At 31.5% G+C, this 24032-nt stretch overlaps 2 protein-coding genes across 2 annotated transcripts; both read right to left on the reverse strand.

The window, feature by feature from the left end:
• Positions 1-18825: 18825 nt before the first annotated feature.
• LOC119686100 lies at positions 18826-19298 on the reverse strand. Its single transcript, XM_038100565.1, has 2 exons — positions 19225-19298; positions 18826-19168 (listed from the first exon to the last, which is right to left on the reverse strand). The coding sequence occupies exons 1-2, from the start codon at positions 19234-19236 to the stop codon at positions 18866-18868; spliced, it is 315 nt and encodes a 104-aa protein (XP_037956493.1). The 5' UTR covers positions 19237-19298; the 3' UTR covers positions 18826-18865.
• Positions 19299-20544: 1246 nt separating this feature from the next.
• Positions 20545-23820, reverse strand: LOC119676392 (glycine-rich cell wall structural protein 1.8-like). The gene is made up of 3 exons (XM_038087629.1): positions 23625-23820; positions 22749-23568; positions 20545-20816 (listed from the first exon to the last, which is right to left on the reverse strand). The coding sequence occupies exons 1-3, from the start codon at positions 23625-23627 to the stop codon at positions 20545-20547; spliced, it is 1095 nt and encodes a 364-aa protein (XP_037943557.1). The 5' UTR covers positions 23628-23820.
• Between the last annotated feature and the right edge of the window lie 212 nt (positions 23821-24032).

Raw genomic sequence — 24032 nt, forward strand, 5'->3', positions numbered from 1 at the left:
CGAAATCATATATTTTGTTTGACATTTCGCAAATTATGTTAATTATGTCCGCACGTTAGAGCAGTCGTCACTGGTCTGATATAAAGCCATTTTTCACATCCACTTGAACTAGTAATACTAATCCACCAAAATAACGTAAGTTCACTGAAATTAAGAAATTTTTGTCTAGTGAAGGAGCACCAACTTTACAAAACTATGGCTATAGTTATCTACCAAACCACCCTACGTTCTGGATCATGAATCATGGCTCATGAATGACTTCGATCATAATGTGATATTAAAGAGAGACTGGATTGGGACTCAATAAAACAATGGCACCAATATATATATATTTATTTATATTTATAGGGTTTATTTATTCATTATTCATTTTACAAGCCCAACTTAGGTTTTCTATAAATCGCTAAAATATCGCTCCATTCTATAAGGAACAATTGATCTATTTTGGAAAAGTATGCATACATTAACGTAACTGCTTGTTGAAAGATTTTTCTTTGGGTTCAGCATAACATTCAATCCTCAAAGAATCACAAAATTTCTAGATATAAGTTACTTCAAAGCTTAAAATAACTTTCCCTACATTTTGTATAGCATCAAACCAACGAATAGTTTTACATCTGTAAATAAACAATCACCTAAAGCCGCTTTAACAACTTTTTATCAAAGCGGGCATAAAATACTTAGTCAAGCTTTGGCGAAATATAGAATCCTAGCACGATTTTTTTTTTAGGGTTTGAATACTGAATGTTGACTAAAAAATTGTATCTCTTCGAACAACTTTTTTAACGATTTTCGCTATTTTCTTAGCTTAGAACACATTTTTGTGTGGTTTTCACAATATTTTAACAAAAAATATTTTTCTTTGTTTTGTAAACTTTTGGAACGTTTAAAAAATTGATAAATAAAAAAATATTTTCACATATTTTGAAATAATATTTTGCCAACTTCTCTTTGCCCGAACACGATGCAAACTCACAAAAACATATGACATTGTAGTGATAGTAGTAGATATAAAGCAACATCCAATGCGAAATATGTTCGAAAAGATACAAAAATACAAAATAAAAAAAGGAGCAAAACCTAGTAAAGTATAGATGACAAGATAACATTCTAACGAAACTATCGAAAATGGTAGCTATTGAGCAAAATTGCACAGAAAAATGCGATAGCCAGCAATGCTACAAATTGAAGCAAATATTAGCTAAACGGAATGAAAAGAATTCAACTAAAAAAAATAATGCAAAAAATATTTATTAAAATACTTGTGTTCATAAATGCTATTCTAGTGGCAACAATCGCAGCAGCAGCAGCAGCACCAGCCCCAGCGCCAGTACGAGCAACAGCAACAAATACTAAGTCAACAACAAATAAAGTTGCAGCAGTCAATATTGAACAAACTGATTGGTCGAAAATAAAAATTTTACTTCAACTGAAAATATATATCTAAGCGCTGTTTTTTTCTGCTTCTTATTAGCTGCTTTCATTGAACATAACCATTGATTTTTATTATGTTGCCAACGTTTACGGGATAAGCAAGCAACACAACAATACAGAGCAGCAACAATCATATTGCTAATGTACAAATATTTTGATAAAAAATATTTGATATGTGTACTGTACTCCAAAGTAAAAATGAGTATTGAGCTTAGATTAGTGATATTATATTCTTAGTGAAGAGTAGAGATGAAGGGTGAATAAAGGATGATCTATGTACTTAAAGTATAAAAATTATCAAAAGACAAGATACATGATTTCAGAAAGCAATATGGAAAAGAGATGTTGGCCTTTTAATTATGAAAAGATTTTGATGACAAAACTTACTAATAACTAATAAACAGGATATTTCCAAACTAAAGTAACAACCATATTCTGACACCTCTTTTGGATCACATTATGCAAATAATCTGAAAAGTGATTATCATTATGAATGTATTGTAAGGGCAAAGTTAAGTAGACTATCAAATGATTCATCAGTATCCAATATAGAGAATATTTCTAAACTAAAATAACAGCCATATTCTGACACCCCCTTTGGATCATATTATGCAAATAATCTGGAAAGTTGGTATCATTATGTATGTATTATAAGGCCAAACTTAAGTAGACTATTAAATGATTCATCAGTATCCAATATACAGAATATTTCCAAACTAACAGAATAACCATATTCCGACACCCTTTACATATAATGAAAATAGTCTGGACAGTCATTACCATTATGTATCTATAGTAAGGGCAATTTTAAGTATACACTCAAATGATTGTGGAATATTTTGTTATTTCTTCGAATGCTTTCACTTTTCGTACTTGAGAGTAAGGAAGAATATAACAAACAACCATCATTTAATCATCTGTATAAAACAGTCTTTACATTTCAAGATAATTGTGATATATCACTAGATTGTTTAATACGTTCAATCAATGATCAATCAATGATAGGAGCAAAATTGTGACACCATTTCACTGCCTTATTATTCATAAGAACATTATCAAAATTTATATATCAATTTATTGCTCATTCATCAGTATTTTGAGGATGATGCATAACCTTATTTCAAGGTTGAATGGAATTCAATGGATTCCCAGAATGGAATCCATTAATTTGTGTAGCATTAAAATATTAATATTAAAGTTCCAAACCAAAGTAATGTTTATAATCAAAAATACATTTTTTTATTTCTTTTTCTGGAACTTATTGAACAGTATAGTATACTATTTTATTAGAATACAGGTTATAGACTTATCTAATATAAAATCCAAGACTACTATTTGAGCTTGCTAAATTAACACTACAAGTGTTATGAGTTGAAAAGGCTATTCCTTACCAAATGAAATTGAAATACAAGATGGGACGTCCCATCTTTCAACAGTCACCTAACAAAACAAATCTCTAAGGATATATGTAAATGATATACTTACTGCTTTCATTATCTTCTAGTGGAGCAAAACAAATCTTAAAGGATTTATGTAAATGATATGCTTACTTACTTACTTACTCTCGTTCTCTCCTAGTGAAGCATAGGGCCTTAAAGTTACTCTAAATCTTACTCTGTTGCTTGCTTCTCTCGTAATGTAAATAATAACCTGTATTTCTTCAGAAATCTATTGTGTGTCATTATTTGAGCAGGTGTTGAACAACTATTTTGCTGTTTAATATGGACTTATGTTTTTGTATGTCTTCCTCAACAATGAAATGAATTTGTACTCATTTATTTAGCAATTAATATTTTATTAGGCAACCACTCGACATGTCTGCTAAGATTTCTACGATCCACCACTTCAAAAACCTGCCGCCAAATAATATCATTTACCTCTAAAGCTTTCCTGTTGCTGTCTATATATCTAAGTACTTATATTATTACAAATGAGCCACTCAAAAAGTTAAAAGGGCGAAAAAGAGTTCCCTTACAATTGATTCAATCATCAAATATTCTCTAACAAATATAAAATTAGATGTATTTTTATTAATAATTATAATAATTATATTTAACATTGAATAACATAAGAATATTTTAAAAAAAAATCATTTTACCATACCTTATGAAGTATCCGGATTTTGTTGTTAACTACTTCTTAAATAATAGACCATTTTCAAAGGCCTATTTTTTTTTTGTTATATTGGTACATCCTTTCTTGACATATGGTACAAATTTGAGCGCCATCTGTCAATTAGTTTGTTTACAGCAGCTGTTAATGTGAGACTACCTCAAGTGCATTTAGCGATTTTTACTTTGGAAAATTCTTATTCTTTTGACCAAACACGGCACCACTGTCATCGCTCAGGCACCATATTCGTCAGATCTGGATCCGTGCGAGTTTTTTCTGTTCCCGAAACTCAAATTGCCCCTTCGTGGTAAGCGTTTTGAGTCGATTGAATCGGTAAAAGAGAATTCGCTAAAGGAACTGAAAGCCATACCTTCACGGGCCTACGAAAAGTGTATGGAAGATTGGGTTAAGCGTTGGCATATGTATATCGTTTCAGAAGGAGCAGATTTTGAAGGAGATAAAATAAATTTGGAATAAAATTTAAATTTGTGTTTTATTTACAAAATCCGAGTACTTTTTGAGCAGAAGGTACTTTACTTATTAAAATGCATAATTTAAAAACTTATACGAAAACTAATCATAATAGAGGTCACTAGGTGATAGAAAGATAAATCGCCCAAAAAATAACACAAAATAAGTGGATTAATAAATAAATATAGAAAAATAAGTGATGGTAAGGAAAAAAAGTCATTTATTATTAAAACCTTAACTCTTTGACAAAATTGCCAATTTTATACACACAAGTGTCTGCTGTTTTTTTTTTTTTGTTTTTTTGTGGTTTCTTAAAAACTGTTTCATGTCAAACAAAATTCAAGTTTATTGAAGTGAAATGCACTTTTTTATTTAAAGAAAAGTGCATCAATAATTTTAGCTTTCTTATTTGTTGCGTTTATTTTTAATAAAACCAATACGGAGAATGTATTGTATATAAAATGTATAAAGTTTGTCACTGTGAAACCATCACCATCACCAGCAACAGACTTCCTGACTCTTTTATTTTCTTTTTAAAGTCTTGGCAGCAATCTAAAAAATAAACAACAAAAAGGAAAATTGAACTTCCCGCATTTTTCATTGACAGAAAAGCGAAGAGAACGAAAATTGATTTGCCCACCAACGCCATGGAATGCATGCTTGGCCGATTGCATGCACGCCACACCACGTCAAGATGCAACCAACATCGAACCGGAACTCAAGAAAAAAAATATTGTATAAATTCTTAAACGAGAATACTTAAATTGGAAAAATACAAACAAACCAACAAACTAAAGAGCAGAGCAGTTGGAACAGTCGAAGAGCCCGGAGAGCCCGGAGAGGCCGAAGAAGAAGTAAAGTATCTATACTACAACGCTAAATCCGAAATAATGAAGGCAACAAAGTATTGTCAAGAAAAATCTACGCTAGCTGCCAACGATAGTTGCACTGTATTAAAAATTTATAATAAGAAATATAAATTTACGCACACACATATTATATATACTATACATATTACATATATATTATAAAGTAAGGATAAATATAAAAATAAAAAACCAAATAAAAGATATAAAAAAATATTTTAAGAATATTCAAGAAAATCAAATTGGTTTCAATAATTGGGAAGCAAGCACAGAAATTGTAACAAAATCACAATATTATTATAAATATTTTCGTCCTTGCAGCGAAAAAGATACTGTGTTTGTTATAAGATATATAAAAGCAAAACAAAATAATTATATTTTAAATTTAAAAATAAAAATAATAAACGATTTAGTTTAGAATTGTGACCTTCAACGAATTCTTTTGATGGAATTGGTTTTTATCTGTGCAAAGTTTGAAAACGGAAAATTAGATTTGAAGCTTCAAAGGAGTTAACTATAGCACTTTCGCAATAAGTTTAACATCCTAGACATAGTTAGATTTAATGCTCTTCGAAGGCACAACCAGTTTAGCAGCGAAGTTAAGCTGCTCTGCTACAAACAACTTATTCGCCCTCTACTCGCCTACGCATTCCCCATTTGGTCTGCAATCTCTTCCGCCTAAATGGAAAGAATCCGCCTATTTGAACGGAAACTTCTTCGAGATTGCACCTACCATAAGCACAAGCATTTCCCCATCCTTGTTCTTTATGACAATGCCAAGATCACTCGTGTTGACGTGTACATTTTGACACTCGCCCGTGGGTATATCATCCGGCTCCACGATCTCCCCCCTGACGACTACATTCCCAATTCTCTCTCTGAAGACTCTGAAGGCCACAAACTCCCGCTAATACTTGTCTCACTACTTCGTTGAGTGCGACTGTATTCTCCACACGTTTTAACCCCAACCCCTTCATCATCACCCTATCAGCCTAATTTAAGTCCCTGCTTTCTAGCTTAGATGAACCTAGCTCGCTAGGAATTAAGCCTATCTGCTTCCCTCTCTCTCCCTTGATTACTGGACTGAAGTTTCCACACTCCCTCTTCACCATAAGCCTATCTTCCTAATTCACGTCCTTGCTTTCTGGATTAGATGAACCTAGCTCGCTAGATATTAAGCCTATATGTTCCCATCTCTCTCCCATTATTACTGAACTGAAGTTTCCACATTGCTGTGGAAATTTTATACATTCATTCCTAAGAGGTGGTTTTAGTAGGTTCAAGTATCACACTGTAGCTTTCGATGCTTTTCACATACTACAAAAAAATATACTACACTTTTTTTTGCGACAATACAAAATAAAGATTTTAGAAGTCCATTAGATATATGTAACAAATTGTGATTTGTATCTCATCATATACTTAAAAGGCATTTACAAATATACAAAAATACAATACAACTTCATTTGCGTGTAGATGATAAATGTTGAAATGTTGTGCTTTATTATTAATCTAAGTCTTTATTACTTAATCTAAGCAAATAACATAATCAATGCAAACAATTTGAAAATTCTTTGCAGAATTAAGTGAATAAAAATATAAATAAGAGTCAAAAATATTCAAGCAAATCATTTTTCAACTTGAATAAGACAATTCATATGCTTTTGCTTAGAAGTTTAGCAGAAAAACCAACTCACATCCTTTTACGACCACAGAATTTTATATCATTTTTCAAAATTTTTCGCAACCCATTTAACGAAGTTTCACGCCAGAAAATGGCACCATTTTTCATAAAATTCCAGAAACTGTAAACTGTTGCCAACACAGAATTCAACGTAATAGAACGAAAAGGAATAAAAAGAAAGAATAAAATTATGAACAAAATATTTAAAATATATAAATAACAAATTTATTTATGCCACTCCAAGAACTTTTTTCTTCCATTCTTGTTTTCAGTTTGTACTTGCGGGAGTGATTGAAGTGAAACTGAAGATGAAAACCGGGAAGAAGTAACCAGAAAGGATAAACCACTAAAAATATTTATAATACAATTGGGAGCAATTTAAAGGCTTTCAATGCTTTCTCAATTGGGACAAAAGCGGCGAAGCGATACGAAAATCAACGGCCTGAGCAGTAGAAAGTACGGGAACCGATGCATATACTTCTTCCTGTTGGAGAATTTTAAGGATATGAACATGAAAAACAAAGTGAAATTCAGAGAACTTTAATGAAAATAATTGGGAAAAGAATTTTTGACTGAATGTGAAGTAATATCGTTTCATAATAAAATAAAAAGTTAGTCTTATTTGCATGGATTGATATATTCCTCAATTATGATTCAGTAACTACATAAGTTGTTGGTTTCTTTTGGAAATAACACATCTTATACGATGTAAACATCAGAAAAATATTTTTTAATATTTTAATATTTTATTTTAATACTTTATGGTCAACAAAAAGATGTAATAATGATACTTTATTACTTCAAACAGTCGAATCATAGCTTCTGTGAGCTGTAAGGCATGAGTACGGTATTGCTATGGGATGTATTGTTGTTCTTATAACAATATAGCTATGTACACCTATATGTTTTTAACAGCCAATTGCTGTAAAAACTTTTCATTATGGAATAAAAACACAAAAAGAAAGTGTGCTTCAAAATTACAGAAGATTTGCGACCCAGCCGAAGACGTGTGTCAGAATGCCTCACACACAATAGAACAATTATTGAATATGACCTTTGACTTGATATATATAACGGATTTGTATTTTTTTTAAATTTGTTCCGCACAATCGCATTACACAACAATTTTACCCGATATTATTTGAAATTTCTTTACTAAACAAATCTTCATCCATCATTTACTTCTAGTATTCACCAGTTTTAGTATCTAAGGACTTGCGTTTACAGAGAAGTGCATTTGTCTATAAGAGAAGGCGAACTCAGAAACCAAAACTTGGAGTAACAGTCGGAAGTGAGAGATGTAATAATCCATGTAATGCTTTGTGGATTGATAATGTAATCGAATAACCCATATATCTAATTGTGGATTGAAATTATAATCTAATAATCTATTTTACCCGAAAATTTGTACAGCACATCTGTAAAAAGCTTACACATATTTTTCTTACTTATTTTCCCAATAAATAACGACTGTTCAATAATCCCATATACTTCGGAATGCAAATTTTTTATGTGTAGTTCAAAGTTTTTCGAGAATTATAAAGCAAATATAACCCTACAATTTACGATTACCAAATATAAGGGTTTGAAATATATTACTAAAATTAAATTTTAACGCAATTTAATCTGCAAATATAGCATGAGTGTGCATTTTATTAACACAATTCCGTGTGTACATATAAAATAAAATATTTATCAAATTAGATTTAAACCCTTATGGAGATATTTGCTTGCCTTGAAACAAAATTTTAAATTTAATGGAAAAAAATTCAAAATTCAGAATTGAAATGCAAAGTCATGCACATGCACCGAACGCACTTTGCCGCCAATTTAAACTTAATTCAAGTGATGTGCACATATCACGCTCAATGCCAATTACAAGGCATCACGGCACATTCATGATTTTATTGTCCTTATTGGTGCTCCTGGTGTTCTTGTTGTTGTTTTTATTGTAGTTGTTGTTGTTGTGAGCATTTTGGAGGCATACGGCATACAGCATAAGGCATAATATATGATTGCACTAACATATCTGTGCAGTGTCATACAAATAATACCGAACACACAAAGCCTAATGTGATTTCGATCACTGGAAAAATTCTTTACGATTACCTACAGTTGAGTGCAATTTGTGTTTGTGTTGGCACGAATAGCAGCCAGCATGAAAAAAATAGCGATATCGACGATATCGACGGTATCAACGTCCCCATATGTCATACGGTAAAATAACATAAATTAGGGTGCGACCAACAACTGCCAACACACACAAATAACAGGCAAGGAAAATGTGAAATACAAAACACCAAATTCAATAGCCATGACTATCAGGCAAGGAAAGCCACATGTGCTCAATATACTCCAACCGACATCCTTGCACACCCATTGTGATGCAACGATGACAATCACTTGCGGCTAAGATAAACGACACTCAATCGCTTGACGTAATTCAATAAAGTCCTAACTTTTGCTTCCAGGAATATGTGTATTGTTCCCATATAGATACAAATATACTCACATAGACTACATATGGGTGTTGGGTGTTCCATGTGTTGGTTTATTGTATTTATATGTTAGTGAAAATGATTGTACCCATGGCTATGACCACGACTATGTCAACGGTATTTAGCTGTACTATTTGCAGTGCGGCCCACTCCTTTGTCATGTGACCGTATGATTGTGCAATAAATAACCATTTTTTCCTCATAACTTTTTTTTTTTTGAGGTATAAAATTTCTATTGTTTGTTGTTTCTTTATTGAATTAAAAGGAGAAAAAACGTGGGAGTACCAAGCCAAAAATATGTAAAAGTAATAATAATATTTGCCATGAGTTGACAGATAATAATTTTTTTCCGATTTATATTGTGCATTTGGTGTGAATTCTGTTAAGCACTTTATCAAAAAAAAAAAGGAAAAACTGTAGGTGAGGGCTTATCTGCAAATGTTAAGTGTACACTGCAAAAAAAATTGATTTATATCATCCACAGGCGCAATTCGAAAGGATTGCATGCACTTCACTTCATAAAAACATTTTTATGATGCAAACAGAAAGAAACTGAACCACTTTTGCAGGAGAATTTTTTTGAACATAACGAGATCGGTCTTGAATATAATATGAAAAAAGACGTGACTAATGGAATATAAATTTCTTCAAAAAAAAATCAATATCTCTAGTTTATTTACTTTTACATAAATTGAAATATAAAATATACTTCTTGAAAACTCCCTGTGAACTTATATCGTTCAAAACACTTTATTTCCTAGGAATAACAAGAGAATCGTATTATATATGTATATTGTACATGTTTTGCAGACATAAACCCGATATTTATAGAAACCGATAATTAGGTATCCAGAATATAAGATAGCATTTGAAGCCAGTGTAAAGATCACACCACACAGAAAGGCAATATGCTAGCAAAGGTTGTCAATAGTCAACGTTAGCAACTCACAAAGATTCCGGGATACACATACATCTCGGGCAACTATAAAGCGGACGAGCTTGCTAAGGCAGATACTTAGCTATCTCACATTCACTTTGAGATATTCCCACTAGTAATAGTTAAACTGGCAATTAAACAAAAACATCTGAGCCAAGCAAAATTGGGCAGACGAGTCCTGGTATCAGATCTCTATTTCTCTATTTCTCTCTCTCTCTCTCTCTCTCTCTCTCTCTCTCTCCCTCTCCCTCTCTCTCTCTCTCTCTCTTCCTCTCCCTCTCTCTCTCTCTCTGTTAATCTAGTCTAAACTGAAAAATGAGCATATCAGCCAGCTGCCTTAACTTAGGCGTAACCTGCTAATCACTATGATATCGGTTAACTCACTATATAATAGAAAAGTCTACTATGGTCCACCTTAAAATGACTTTTGTCGAAGTTATGGCTCTGAGGATGAAGAGGAAACTGTGCTTCACCTCATGTATCAATGTCCGCCTTTGGCTAGAAGAACATTTAAAATATTCGGAACCACATTTCTTACCGACCTAAACAAATTGTCATCCTGCAATTTTAGAAACTTAATCAAGTTTATGGAATTAACAGATCGGTTTATTATCTAGCTATTATTGGAGGAGTCGTTGCCTTTTGGCGTTGTTCGAATACTGACTTCTAGTTTACGCATGTACAAACGTTTATTCTGTACTATTACAATAGGCTATTATCGGTTTCACTGAGTTTTGGACACAAAGCCGTCACTCCAACCTAACCTAACTTTGACAAGGCTTGGTAGTTTAATCAGTATTGGTGGTTTTAGGTTATCATTTCCTTGGAAGAGAGTTTCTACAAAATAACGCTCTTTTTACTAATGAAAGGACCCCTTAGTTCTACATGAAATTTAATTTTTTTAAATTTGTATACAACATGTCTTCACTGTCATTAACTGCTTCTGGAAGAAGAGGCCATTTGGAAAAGACTCCATCCTTGCATATTTTACTTTGGTTAGTTGCAAGAGCAAATTAGCAGATATTCTCTCACTGTTTGTAATGAGCGATTTTTTTCCGTTTAACTACTACATTTCTCACAGGACCTTAATCTTAAGAGAGGTGATACAAAACCAAATTCAACTGTTTGATTTTAGGCAAATCAATAGATCTTTCATCTTTGCCGATATACAATCAGACACACTGTCAAAAAGGTATTTATGTTACTTACGAAATATTTATTAAAAACTGTTCTATTTGCTTTAAAATATACAAAGACAAAGTCTTTAATATGGTAGAAAGTTTATAAGAATTTACTTAATTTTTTTAAGGGAGATAAAAATATAACCAGGACGCTCATTCAGCAGTCCATAGCTTATTCAGTGCATAGACTTATTCAATAATAAAATCTTTTGTTTTAAAGTTAAGGAAGAATATGCCAAAAATCTAACCTAAAATCTTATCTAATATTTATGTATCCACAAAAGAATGTTCAGTATTATTTTCAACATCTATGTAAACTCACTTAAAATTCACAAGAGTTTTTCTAAGTGTAATACTCGATTTACATGATTGAAACAAAAATTTATTTTTGCACATTGTTAAGCTAGATTTTGTGCTTTAATCCAGCACAAAAGCCAACCAAAAATAATGATAATGTCAATATTAGTCGCTTGAATAATGCAAATGGTTGAATAATACAAAGGGCTCGAAGTTATAGACTCTCGGTCAAAAAAAAAAAAAAGCCCAAAAAAAAAAAAATGTGGTGCGCAAATAGAATGTAGAACTCGAACCAAACAGACGTTATATGACCGAATAGGATTGTTGCGTTGGCGTTATGCAGGCTTCCACATTTCTGTTATTTACACAACCTAAATCCGGCGAAGGTGAAGTACGATTAAAATCTGGCGTTAAACTGACTAACAAATGAAATAAGAATTTGTCATTCATATTTTTGATGGAATATTCGTTTGAAACATATCGCATATACGTCAAAAGGAGTTAAGGAGCAGTTAAATGTGATATTTAATTTTTGCTACTGAATTTCGTTGAATTACGTGACACCTGTCTACCAGAACAGAATAAAATAACTAATCATTCCCCTTTGAAAAAATTAAATCTAGACAAAAATATAAAACTCACTTTAATAATACTGAGTGTATCTCATACAGTCAGACATGCAGAGGGTGAAATTCGACACTACCACCTCCTTCCCCTAAACATCCACCACTACTTTACCACTTAACACAAAAGCTTCATTAACGCGCCTTTGTTGCATATTTTGTTCGGCTGATTCATGGCCGCATTTGTTGCATATATAAAATTATGCGTGGCACTGGCTCTTCTGTGCTGAAGCACACTTAGTCCTGGCAGCGCCAAACGAGAAACAAAAGCCAATATGCCGTGTATGATGACTGCCTGGCTGCCTGGCTGCCTGACTGCCAGCCTACCAGCTCTCCAGCCTGCTTGGCACATTTGCGTTAACATTATGGATTTTTCAAAAGCCAAAATTTGTTAAATTTGTTTGATATTTGAGGCTTGAAGGCAATGAGTTTATTCGGGCTTTTGTATAGCATTTCAAATTTAATTAAAAAATACAAAAAGGCGCAAATTGATGTTAAGGCGTCTAATGTCAAGGATGTTTACAGTAGTAGCATGAATGTTTGCCATCCCTGTCTCTACGGTTAGTGGAATTAAATACTCTGCTTTAAATTTTCCACAGCTCAGTGTCGAGAAGATTAGGGTACGTTATAATAAAATTATATATTATAATTAGTGGCAGTTGCAGTTAATATTACTGTGCTTAATTAAATAATATTATTTTTAAATTAATTGCCTGAGTAAGTGATAAGGCCACATACGCTTATATTGCTCATACTTATAAGTACTAACATTAAACAAAATAAATTACCTTGAATATAAATTATCAACTCGTTAAAAATTACCTGTAATTAAAAAGAAAAAAATCAATCAGTTTTTTTTTTAAATAAGTCAATTAAAAATAAATGTATAAACTTTTTTTTATTACATTTCATAAGTATTTTTTTAATTAACTAACCATAAATAGTTTTCAATGACAGAAACTGAACAGATTCTGTTAAAATTCTATTAATTATCTGTTAATATAGCAATTAGCTATATTTGAGTTTTTCAGTCAACCGATCAAAGAGTTTTAGTAAATAAATAAGGTTAACAAAATCGACAAACAAATGAAACTAATTTCATACCAGATATATATACCTATAATTCCAAAACGAACTGACATTAATTTTATAAATAAATGTAAATTCATTACTTAAAACATACCCATCTATATGAATGGTAACGCTGGAAAGAATTTAAGTATTACGATATGAAAACAAATTGAGTACACTTGAATTCAAGCATTTATATAGCACCGTTTAGATACTCTAAAGCACACGACTGGCTAGAAGACGTTCTACTCGAATATATTCAACCTAGTCGAAGTCGTTTGAAAATATTCGATCCAGTTGAAGATGTTCGATGTAGTTAAAAACTTTTGATCTAGTCGAAGAAGTTCGATCTAGCCAAAGGTGTTCGATCTAGCCGAAGGTATTCGATCTAGTCGAAGATAGTGGAACTAGTTGTAGATGTTCGACCCAGTCGAAGATGTTCGATTTGATCAAAGATGTTCGATCTGATCAAAAATGTTCGATCTAATCGAAGATGTTCTATGCAGCCGAAAATGTTTGATCAAGGCCAAGATGTTCGGTTTTGTCGAAGACGTTTGATCTAGTCGAAAATATTGGAACTAGTTGAAAACGTTCAATCTACTCGAATATGTTTGATCTAACCGGAAATGTTCGATCTAGTCATATATGTTCCATCTACTCGAATATGTTTGAAGATGTTCGATCTAGTCACATATGTGCAATCCACTCAAATGTGTTTAAATGTGATCTAGTCGAAGATGTTCGTTTTTGTGAAATATATTCATTCTAGTCGAAGATGTTCGATTTAGTCGAATATGTTCGATCTAATCGAAAATGTTTTTTGGAAGTTTATTTGATGACCTCATTCTAACAACTTCAACAGAACACTGTACCCAACACTGGGACTCCTATTTCTGATAATTTTATGCTTTCTGAGAGGATAATGGTGTTTCAGGCAAGCTCATTATGTTTACTAAAATAATAAATTAAATTTAAAAAAAATTCTTCATATTGACAGTCAAGCTAATTATGTACCGCCTTTTGGGAGGATAATGGTGTTTCAGGCCAGCTCATTATGTTTTCTAGAATAATAAATTAAATTTGAAGAAAAAATCCTTCATATTGAAATTCAAGCAAATTATGTGCCGGGTTTAGTATGGACCTAAATGAATTGTGTTGGTGAGCTCCATTGCTATATTCTCGGGGAAGTAGTCGTAGGGAAATTAGTCATATTTACTAAATTCGTCAAAGATATTTTCTCAACCAGTTAGAAAATCGGGAAGACCTCGCAATAATATTGTAGCAATGGGACTACCTTTACTATTACCTTCACTTATTCATTTATATGCAGCTCGCAATAGGACAACTACTCTCTCAGCTACTCGTTGATCTCTACAACACTAACTAGTTGTCTTATCGCAAACTAGTTGTACCTAACCGAACGCAAAATAATGGTTATGGTTAACTTAAAAAATTGTTGGGCAATACTTCAGTAAACTTAATATGGCTAATAAATTTTTTATGTAAAGTAAAGAAATAACATTTAAAAAGACATTTAAATATCTTTAATGTTCACGCTGTAATAGAAAGAAAATAAAATTTTAAAAATATAAATTCTTGGAAGGAAATTTTTATATAAATGCGAGCAATGAAGTGTAATGAATCTGTAAATGCTATTGATGATGGTTTTGTGGCACTAATAAAATGAAAAACTGTTGAAAGTATTATAAATACTAATATAAAATAAGAAGAAAAAATATTTTTATTTCTGTGGAAAATGTAAAATATGTGCAAATGTAAAGAATGAACTTAAATACACTGCAAAAAAAAAGAAAATAAAATTTTCGATATGAATGTGTACGAGCGAGTATAAAATGAATCAAAGTATGCGAAAGTAATAAATTTGTTAAAAAGCATAATAAATAAAGTAATAATAATGTTTTTATTACAAAGACGTCAAAATTAGGTACATGGGCAGGGAATCAAAAATACGAGTAATGCTCCAGCTCCAACTCCAACTCCAGCTCCAGCTACGGCTATGGCTACGGCTACGGCTACGGCTACAGCTTGAGCATGTGAAGCAGCCAACCAGCCAAACAGTTAAGGAACTAAAGCAGCGAAGAGGAACTTTATGCCCCTCGTGCTTGAGCTGCGAATATTATAAAGAGCAGCTATTTATGCCTTTAATGATGTATCATAAATTATTATACGTTGCTATTTTATTTTATTGTTTCACTCGCTATTGAACAGCAAAGTGAAAGTAGCGTTAAAAACGAACCTCAACAAGGCTCACCGAAACCCACACAAAGCTCTCTACAAATCTAACCGAATCTCAGGGAAGCGCTTCAAAGCAAATGAAAGGAAGCGCTTCTAAAGAGCGGCAACAAGGCACAAAATTTGCTTTACTTTGTAAAATGTTAAACGTAAAAGCACAAATGCAATTTGTGAAGTTCCTGCTCGCCATTTTTATGGACTTTTTTCCTACGTTTTTATTTGTTGTGGTTTTATGCTTCCGTTTCCGTTTTCTGGTATTAACATTTTTATTTTTATAACAATCTATGAATTTGCTGAATGCGCACTTTATTATTATTGAAACGTGCTAGAGGATAGAGAATACCGTGTGGTCATATTTATTATAGCAGCGGCGAGCACCTGTGGAACTCTTCGGTTTCTTTACAATATTTTTTCTAGATTTTTTCCTTTTTTTTTTTCTTGTTTGTGTGTATTAAATTATGATTTGCATAAGTCAATTTTAAGAGAATTGCTTCTGTTGTTTCTAGTGTTTGTGTTCCTGTAGATACTTTGAAAGGCTTTATGACTTGCTTTCTACAAAAATCTGTAATCGCTTTCTTGCACACTTAGCGTATTTTTCACTTCAATTTAATTTGGTATGAAATTTTTTTATTTTTTTCAAATATATATATTTTTTTTTTTTTGCCATGAAAATTGTTAAAATATAATTGCTAAACGAAATTTAACGAGCTCATTAATTTCAAAAAGGAATTAGAATTACGTGTTTGTTAAATTACGGCATAAAAGTATGATTGCCGGGGTTGACGGGGTGACAGGTAACTCAGAAATGAGTGTTTTGGTCGTTAACATTTTTATTACGACAATTGTTCATAATAATTATTATAACAAAAATGCTTAATTAAATAATTAAACTTAATTGTTAACAGCATTCAAAAAAAAAATTATGTGTTTTACTTAAACAGCTTAAACTGGTACAATAGGTCTCTTCTGGCCGCAGTACCGGCTGTTGGGCAATTTTCACGTATACTCTTTATTAATTAATTAATTAAACAGCTTTGCTTTTTCTTTTAGCAAATTGCAAATTAAAACTCAAGTCTTCTAATTTTTTAATTACTAAATATAATAAATTATACAAACTGAATTTTAGTTATATTAAATTGAATTATATTAAAAATTAAATTAATTAAAATAATATAAAAAGAATTTTTGTTGTTGTATAACACTACTTTTCGAAATTTCTCTACCAAATATATTAGTATTTATTAAATAAGTAGTCTCTTCCATCACAAACTGACTTTAAATTACAACTACTATCAAAAATATATGGGCTCGCCCGAGTTATGTACCATCACCCCACTAATCTAGACAACGACTCATTAGAAGAGATCATTTTGTCCTAAATAAATAAGTCTATCCTAATGTAATAACTAGTGTGAAAGAAGACTTATATTTTAAATACAACAGAAATCGGTTTAGTTATCTCAAATAATAAATACATACCATATATAACGATAACTAAACTCAAATAAACCTAAGTAAATAATTATAATTTATGTGAGTCTATTATCGCGATTTGCTGAGTCAAATCGTTGTTATAAAACGTGCGAATAGTGGAGTATCTCTCCATATTTCATTCCTAGATTAGGTTCTATAGATTTAGATTTATAGATTTGAAATTTAGCAAATAAAAGTAAATATAATTAATTAATTCAAAAATATCATAGGCGGATCATTATTTCGTTCTAATATATAACACAGCAAATGAATTTGTTAATGAACTTTCACAGCAAATTAACAAAAACTCTAAGTTCGAAGATACAAGTCCAGTATAGCTTTGAGTCAGCTGACTAATCAATACTGACTCTGAGCTTCAAATTTGGCAGGGTACGAGTTCAAAACTTGATAATCAGTTTCAAAAAATTATTTGCAAATAATTATAACGTAAGAAATAATACTAAGACCACTGATGATGGGTATTTGCCAATGCTCTAAACAGCTGTATGGTCAGTTAAAAATTCAATTATTTAAAATAATATAAACAGAATTTTTGTTGTTGTAGTTCACTACTTTTTGAAATCTCTCTACTAAATATAGTAATAAAATAATTATAATAAAATATATAGAGATAACCTGCCGATTTTTTGAGTTTAATGAGAGCATATAACTATTATTACTAATCTATTTTCATTTAGATTTAACGAAGATAAATGATCATCATTTAGTGATCATAATATAACAGCTACTTCCTAGACTTAAATATTTAAAATATAACATTTATTCGTTTGTTTGTTGGTTTTGTTGTTGTTGTTGTAATAGTTTCCTTATGTTGTCCGTGCATTTCCTTGCGCATGGGTTTCTCTGTTGTTGCTTTGATCATATTGCTTTATATTAATTGCATTTGCTTGATGATTCTGTTGGCAAGAATTTGACAAACTACACTCTACAGAAAATGGATGGTATTATTACTAAAATTATACTATAATTTACTATACTATAATCTTCTCAGCATACAGATAATACAATGATTTACAGAGCATAACTACACTACGGGGCAACTTATACTTATATGACATTGCCTTAGTCCAACGTCCTTAAACAAAATCCTTAGCTTCATCTAATGTGCACTAAGCTACATAAGAAGCGAGCAAATGCATAAATATATAAATATCGCTGATAAAGAATAAACTAGTTAAATTCATATTCTTATACGAACAGGAAACTGAAATACATCCAAACTATTTGCTTAGATAACTACTAAAAACTCGACCATCATCCAGACAACACAAAAATAATTCACTTTCTCAAAAAATATTTAATCAATTAAATTAGTATACACTAACTAGTTTTCTAATATTTAAATGCTAGTTAATGTTAGTTAATAGTTTAAAGAATACAAAAAAAATTTAGTAACGTGAGCATAATTATCCTTTGCCTTCGTAAACTAAACTAACGCCTGCAGTAATATGATGAATAACGTCAGAATTATATGTTCTTATCACAACTAAATTATGTAGACAAAATTAGATAATATAATGATCATCTAGTCTATATAACTATGCAAGTCAATCACCTTTAATGCAGGTCATGCAAATGTATAGTATATGTATAATAAATAGAAAACATAACAGATATTGAAATCATTAATTTTAAAAATTTGAAAATTATTTTTAATATTCTAAAACTTAATTAAAAAATTATTAATACTATTCTTTAAATAACGAATAGACACAAGAAAATCAGAAAAAAATAATAGAATAGAAAAAGCTGAGCAATAGTAATATGATTACAAGTCTTTATCAGATAAGCAAGTAATCAAAATTAAAAACAAAATCACTAAACATATAATAATATTTATTAATTTACTATTAACATTACGAAAATACAAATTATTCATATAATTCATATATATTATATCAGAGGATTATGTACAATTGGCTGGCAAGTTTTATTTTCAATTATTTATAATTTATCATCGTCACCATAGTTATTACCACCATCATAGTAATATTCATCATTTAACATTTCAACAGGTGCGCTATGGCCTAGTAGTTCTACTGGACTACTTTTGGCAGCACCCAAAAACTCAATGTTTCCATTACCATTTCCATTATTAGCTAAGTGCTCAACTACTCCTGCGGCTCGAGTCATTCTATTGTATATCCTGCCAGGTGAGTGAACTCCTTTTAATTCGTAACTGATTCTCCTTGCAGATACACAATTTAACACAAGAAATGCGCTTACAAAATGGAATAAAAGTTTCATCTAAAATTTTTGCCTTTAATAAAGAAAATTGGACATCAAACCGATTTTTCACATACCATTTTAGCCATTGTTCTGATTTCAAGTTTTTGTCTTCAAAATTTCAATTTCATGATGGCACCTGATAGGTGACTACCTCAGTATTGAACTATTATTGCATCTAGAGGGGATTTTATACTGATCGTAGATAATGAAATTCAACTAAAAGTAAAATTTACTGAATAACTAAAAACAGATGTTCATTAACTTCTTATGCTTGATTTCTGTTACAAGAAAAAGTATGTAAGCTTATAATCTGATATATCAGTATATGTATATTATTTTAAAAATTGTGTACTGAGTATTTCATGAAAAAATTTTGTTGGTAGAAATATTTTCGCTTTATACGATATTGATATTCTTAAATTCCGATTCTTTTGTAACTGCGGTTCGACTTTCAACGATAACCATGAATAAATTCGGATGATCTGTCAGGTCCTCAAATTTTTAAGGAATCTTTTGGATGGTTTCATTTTTGCTCATAAGTTAGTCAGTTAGTATCGTTTCTTAGATATCCCTTTTTGATAAACTAGCGATCAAAAATTAATTTCCTTATAGATCAATTGTCACAAATCGAGTTCGTCTCATTAGAACCTCTAAATGATTCACAAACGTAAATCAATCGCAATCATTTTCTTCTTTATTATAAGACCCTCTAAATGACTCACAAACGTAAACCAATCGCAATCATTTTCTTCTTTATTATGGTGACTGTATTTCATTTCACACAAACGAGTTTACACACGAAAAACAGTTGACAAATTTCTGGTTTGTGATAAACGAAATAAATATCTAAAAATATTGCGGAGAAAAATGTTTATAAAAAGGTTTGGTGGATTCAGTACGATAGGAGTTAATGATAAATGCAAAAATTGCTGGGAAGTGCTTTCTTGCTTGAAGAATTGACATATTTCCTGCAGTGAAAACTTGCATAAAGTTAACACTGGACTGTAAGTGTTATTCACAACTTTCAAATTTGGAAAAATCTTCTGGATTCAATTGATGCCACTTTAATTGCAAATATCAATTTCTTTTGTGATGTTTATATCTAATTAAAGCGAAACTTTTGAAAAGTTATTAGCAACATTAATAATAGCTTCAACTGCAAGTTTTACAATGAAGAGTATTCTGAATAATACAGAAAAAATACAAGCCTCAAAATGTGAACTTTTCTTTATGAGCAGTATTAAAGAAGGAAATATAAAACATAGAACTGCATAATTCAAGAATATATATTGCTATATTTATTTTTAATATTAAGAAAATACAAATCGCTTATTCATTTGATATTTATTAAATTACTAGAGCCATTGAAATTGGTTTACAAGCGTTTTTATGAATTATTTATTCCACTGATAATCACCGCCAACAGAATTACCTTCACCAGTATAAATACCTTCACCAGTATAATCACCTTGACCAGTATAACCACCTTCACCAGTATAACCACCTTCACCAGCATAACCACCTTCACCAGCATAACCACCTTCACCAATATAATCACCTTCGCCAATATAATCACCTTGACCAGTATAACCACCTTCACCCGTATAACCACCTTCACCAGCATAACCACCTTCACCAGTATAACCACCTTCACCAGTATAATCACCTTCGCCAATATAATCACCTTCACCAGTATAATCATCTTCACCAGTATAATCACCTGCACCAGTAAAACTACCTTCACCACCACAATGACCACCAAGAACATCACCGTAAGCACCTTCACCAGCATATTCACCACCAAATTCACCACCATATTCACCACCATATTCACCACCATATTCACCACCATATTCACCACCATATTCACCACCATATTCACCACCATATTCACCACCAAATTCACCAGCATATTCACCACCATAATCAACACTATAACCACCACCATAATAACCATCCTCATAATCAGCTAACATTTCAATAGCCGCGTTTCGACTTATTAGTTGTTCCGGACTACTTCTAATAGCACCCAAAATTTCAATATTTTCATTGCCGTTTCCATTACTACCTAGGTGGTCAACTGCTCCTGCGTAACGTACCATTCTATTGTATGGCCTGCCAGACGAGTGAGCACCTATTGATTCGTAACTGATACTCCTTGCAGACACGCAATTCAACACAAGAATTACGCTTACGAGACGGATTAAAAGTTTCACCTAAAATTTTTTTATTCAATACAGAAAATTGGCTCTCAAACGGATTTTTCACATACCATTTTACCCACTGTTCAGTTTTACGATTTTGTCTTCAAAATTTCGATTTCATGATAAGACTTGATAGGTGACTACCTTAGTATTGAACTATTATAACTTCTAGAGGGGATTTTATACTGATCATAGATAGTGAAATTCAGTTCGAAGTGAAATTTACTGAATAACTTAAAACAGATGTTCATTAACTTCTTATGCTTGATTTCTATTATAAGAAAAAGTATGTAAGCTTATAATCTGACATATCAGTATATATTATTTTAAAATTGTATACTGAATATTTCATGAAAAAATTTTGTTGATAGAAATATTTTCGCTTTATTCGATATTGACATTGTTAAATTCCGATTCTTTTGTAACTGTGGTTCAAGTTTCAACGATAACCATGAATAAATTCGGATGATCTGTCAGGTTCTCAAATTTTTAACGAAACTTTTGGATGGTTTTACTTTTGCCCAAAAGTTACTCAGTTAGTATCGTTTCTTAGATATCCCTTATTGATAAACCAGCGATCAAAAATTAATTTCCTTATAGATCAATTGTCACAATTCGAGTTCGTCTCATAAGAACCTCTAAATGACTCACATACGTAAATCAATGGCAAACGTTATTTAATAGTGTAATAAACGTCTGTGGCAACTATTTTCTTCTTTATTATGGTGACTGTATTTCATTTCACACAAACGAGTTTACTCACGAAAAACACTTGACAAATTTCTGGTTCGTGATTAACGTAGTAAACATCTGAAAATATTGCGGAGAAAAATGTTTATAAAAAAATTTGGGGAATTCAGTATGATAGGAGTTACTGATATTTGCAAAAATTGCTGGAAAGTGCCTTCTCGCTTGAAAAATTGACATATTTCCTGCAGTTGACACTGGACTGTAAGTGTCATTCACAACTTTCAAATTTGGAAAAATCGTCTGGATTCAATTGATGCCATTTTCATTGCAAATATCAATTTCTCTTGTAATGTTTATATCTAACTAAAGCGAAAATTTTAAAAAGTTATTAGCAACATTATTAATAGCTTCAACTGCAAGTTTTACAATGAAGACCATTCTTAATAATACAGAAAGGCATATTTAAAAATACAAGCCTCAAAATGTGAACTTTTCTTTATGAGGAATATAAAAGACAGAAATAAAAAATATAGAACTGCATAATTCAAGAAATTGTATTGCTATATTTACTTTCAATTTTTAGAAGATACAAATCGCTTATTCATTTGACATTTATTAAATTGCTACAGCCTTTGAAATTAGTTTACAAGCGTTTTTATAAACTACTTATTCCACTGATTCATAATCACCGCCAACAGAATTACCTTCACCAGTATAATCACCTTCACCAGTATAATCACCTTCACCAGTATAATCACCTTCACCAGTATAATCACCTTCACCAGTATAATCACCTTCACCAGTATAATCACTTTCACCAGTATAATCACCTTCACCAGTATAATCACCTTCACCAGTATAATCACCTTCACCAGCATAATCACCTTCACCAGTATAATCACCTTCACCAGCATAATCACCTTCACCAGTATAATCACCTTCTTCAGTATAATCACCTTCACCAGTATAATCACCTCCACCACCACAACTACCACCTAAATCATCATCGTAAGCACCTTCACCAGCATAATCACCATCATATTCACTACCATAATCATCACTATTATCACCACCATAATCTTCACCATAAGAGCCACCATAATCACCACCATATTCACCACCATAATCAGCACTATTATCACCACCATAATCAACACTATTATCACCACCATAATCTTCACCATAAGAGCCACCATAATCACCACCATAATCACCACCATAATCACCACCATAACCGCCAGCATTACCACCACCATAATAACCATCCTCATAATCAGCTAACATTTCAATAGCCGCGTTTCGGCTTAATAGTTCTTCCGGACTACTTCTAATAGCACCCAAACTCTCAATATTTACCCTGCCGTTTCCATTACTACCTAGGTGGTCAACTGCTTCTGCGTAACGTACCATTCTATTGTATGGCCTGCCAGACGAGTGAGCACCTATTGATTCGTAACTGATACTCCTTGCAGACACGCAATTCAACACAAGAATTACGCTTACGAGACGGATTATAAATTTCTCCTAAAATTTTTTTATACAATACAGAAAATTGGATCTCAAACGGATTTTTTACATACCATTTTAGCCACTGTTCAATTTCACGATTTTATCTTCAAAATTTCGATTTCATGACAAGATTTGATAAGTGACTACTTCAGTACTGAACTGTTATTACTTCTAGAAGGGATTTTATATGGATCGTATATAGTAAAATTCAACTAAAAGTAAAATTTACTGATAACTAAAAACAGATGTTAATTTCCTTTGCTTGATTTCAATAATAAGAAAATGTAACTGGAATGGATAAGTAATCATACAGAAACGCATTACTTAAAAGTCTGGTAGTGAATAAATATATCTGTTAATTCTCTAAAAATCATTTTAAAAATTAATATAGAATATTTTCTGAAAAGATTTGGTTGATAGTAACGTTTTCGCACTATTCGATATTGATATTGTTAAATTCTAACTCTTTTGCAAGTCTG

Source organism: Teleopsis dalmanni, chromosome 2, assembly GCF_002237135.1.
Source record: "Teleopsis dalmanni isolate 2A chromosome 2, ASM223713v2, whole genome shotgun sequence".
In the NCBI taxonomy this organism is placed as follows: Eukaryota; Metazoa; Arthropoda; class Insecta; order Diptera; family Diopsidae; genus Teleopsis; species Teleopsis dalmanni.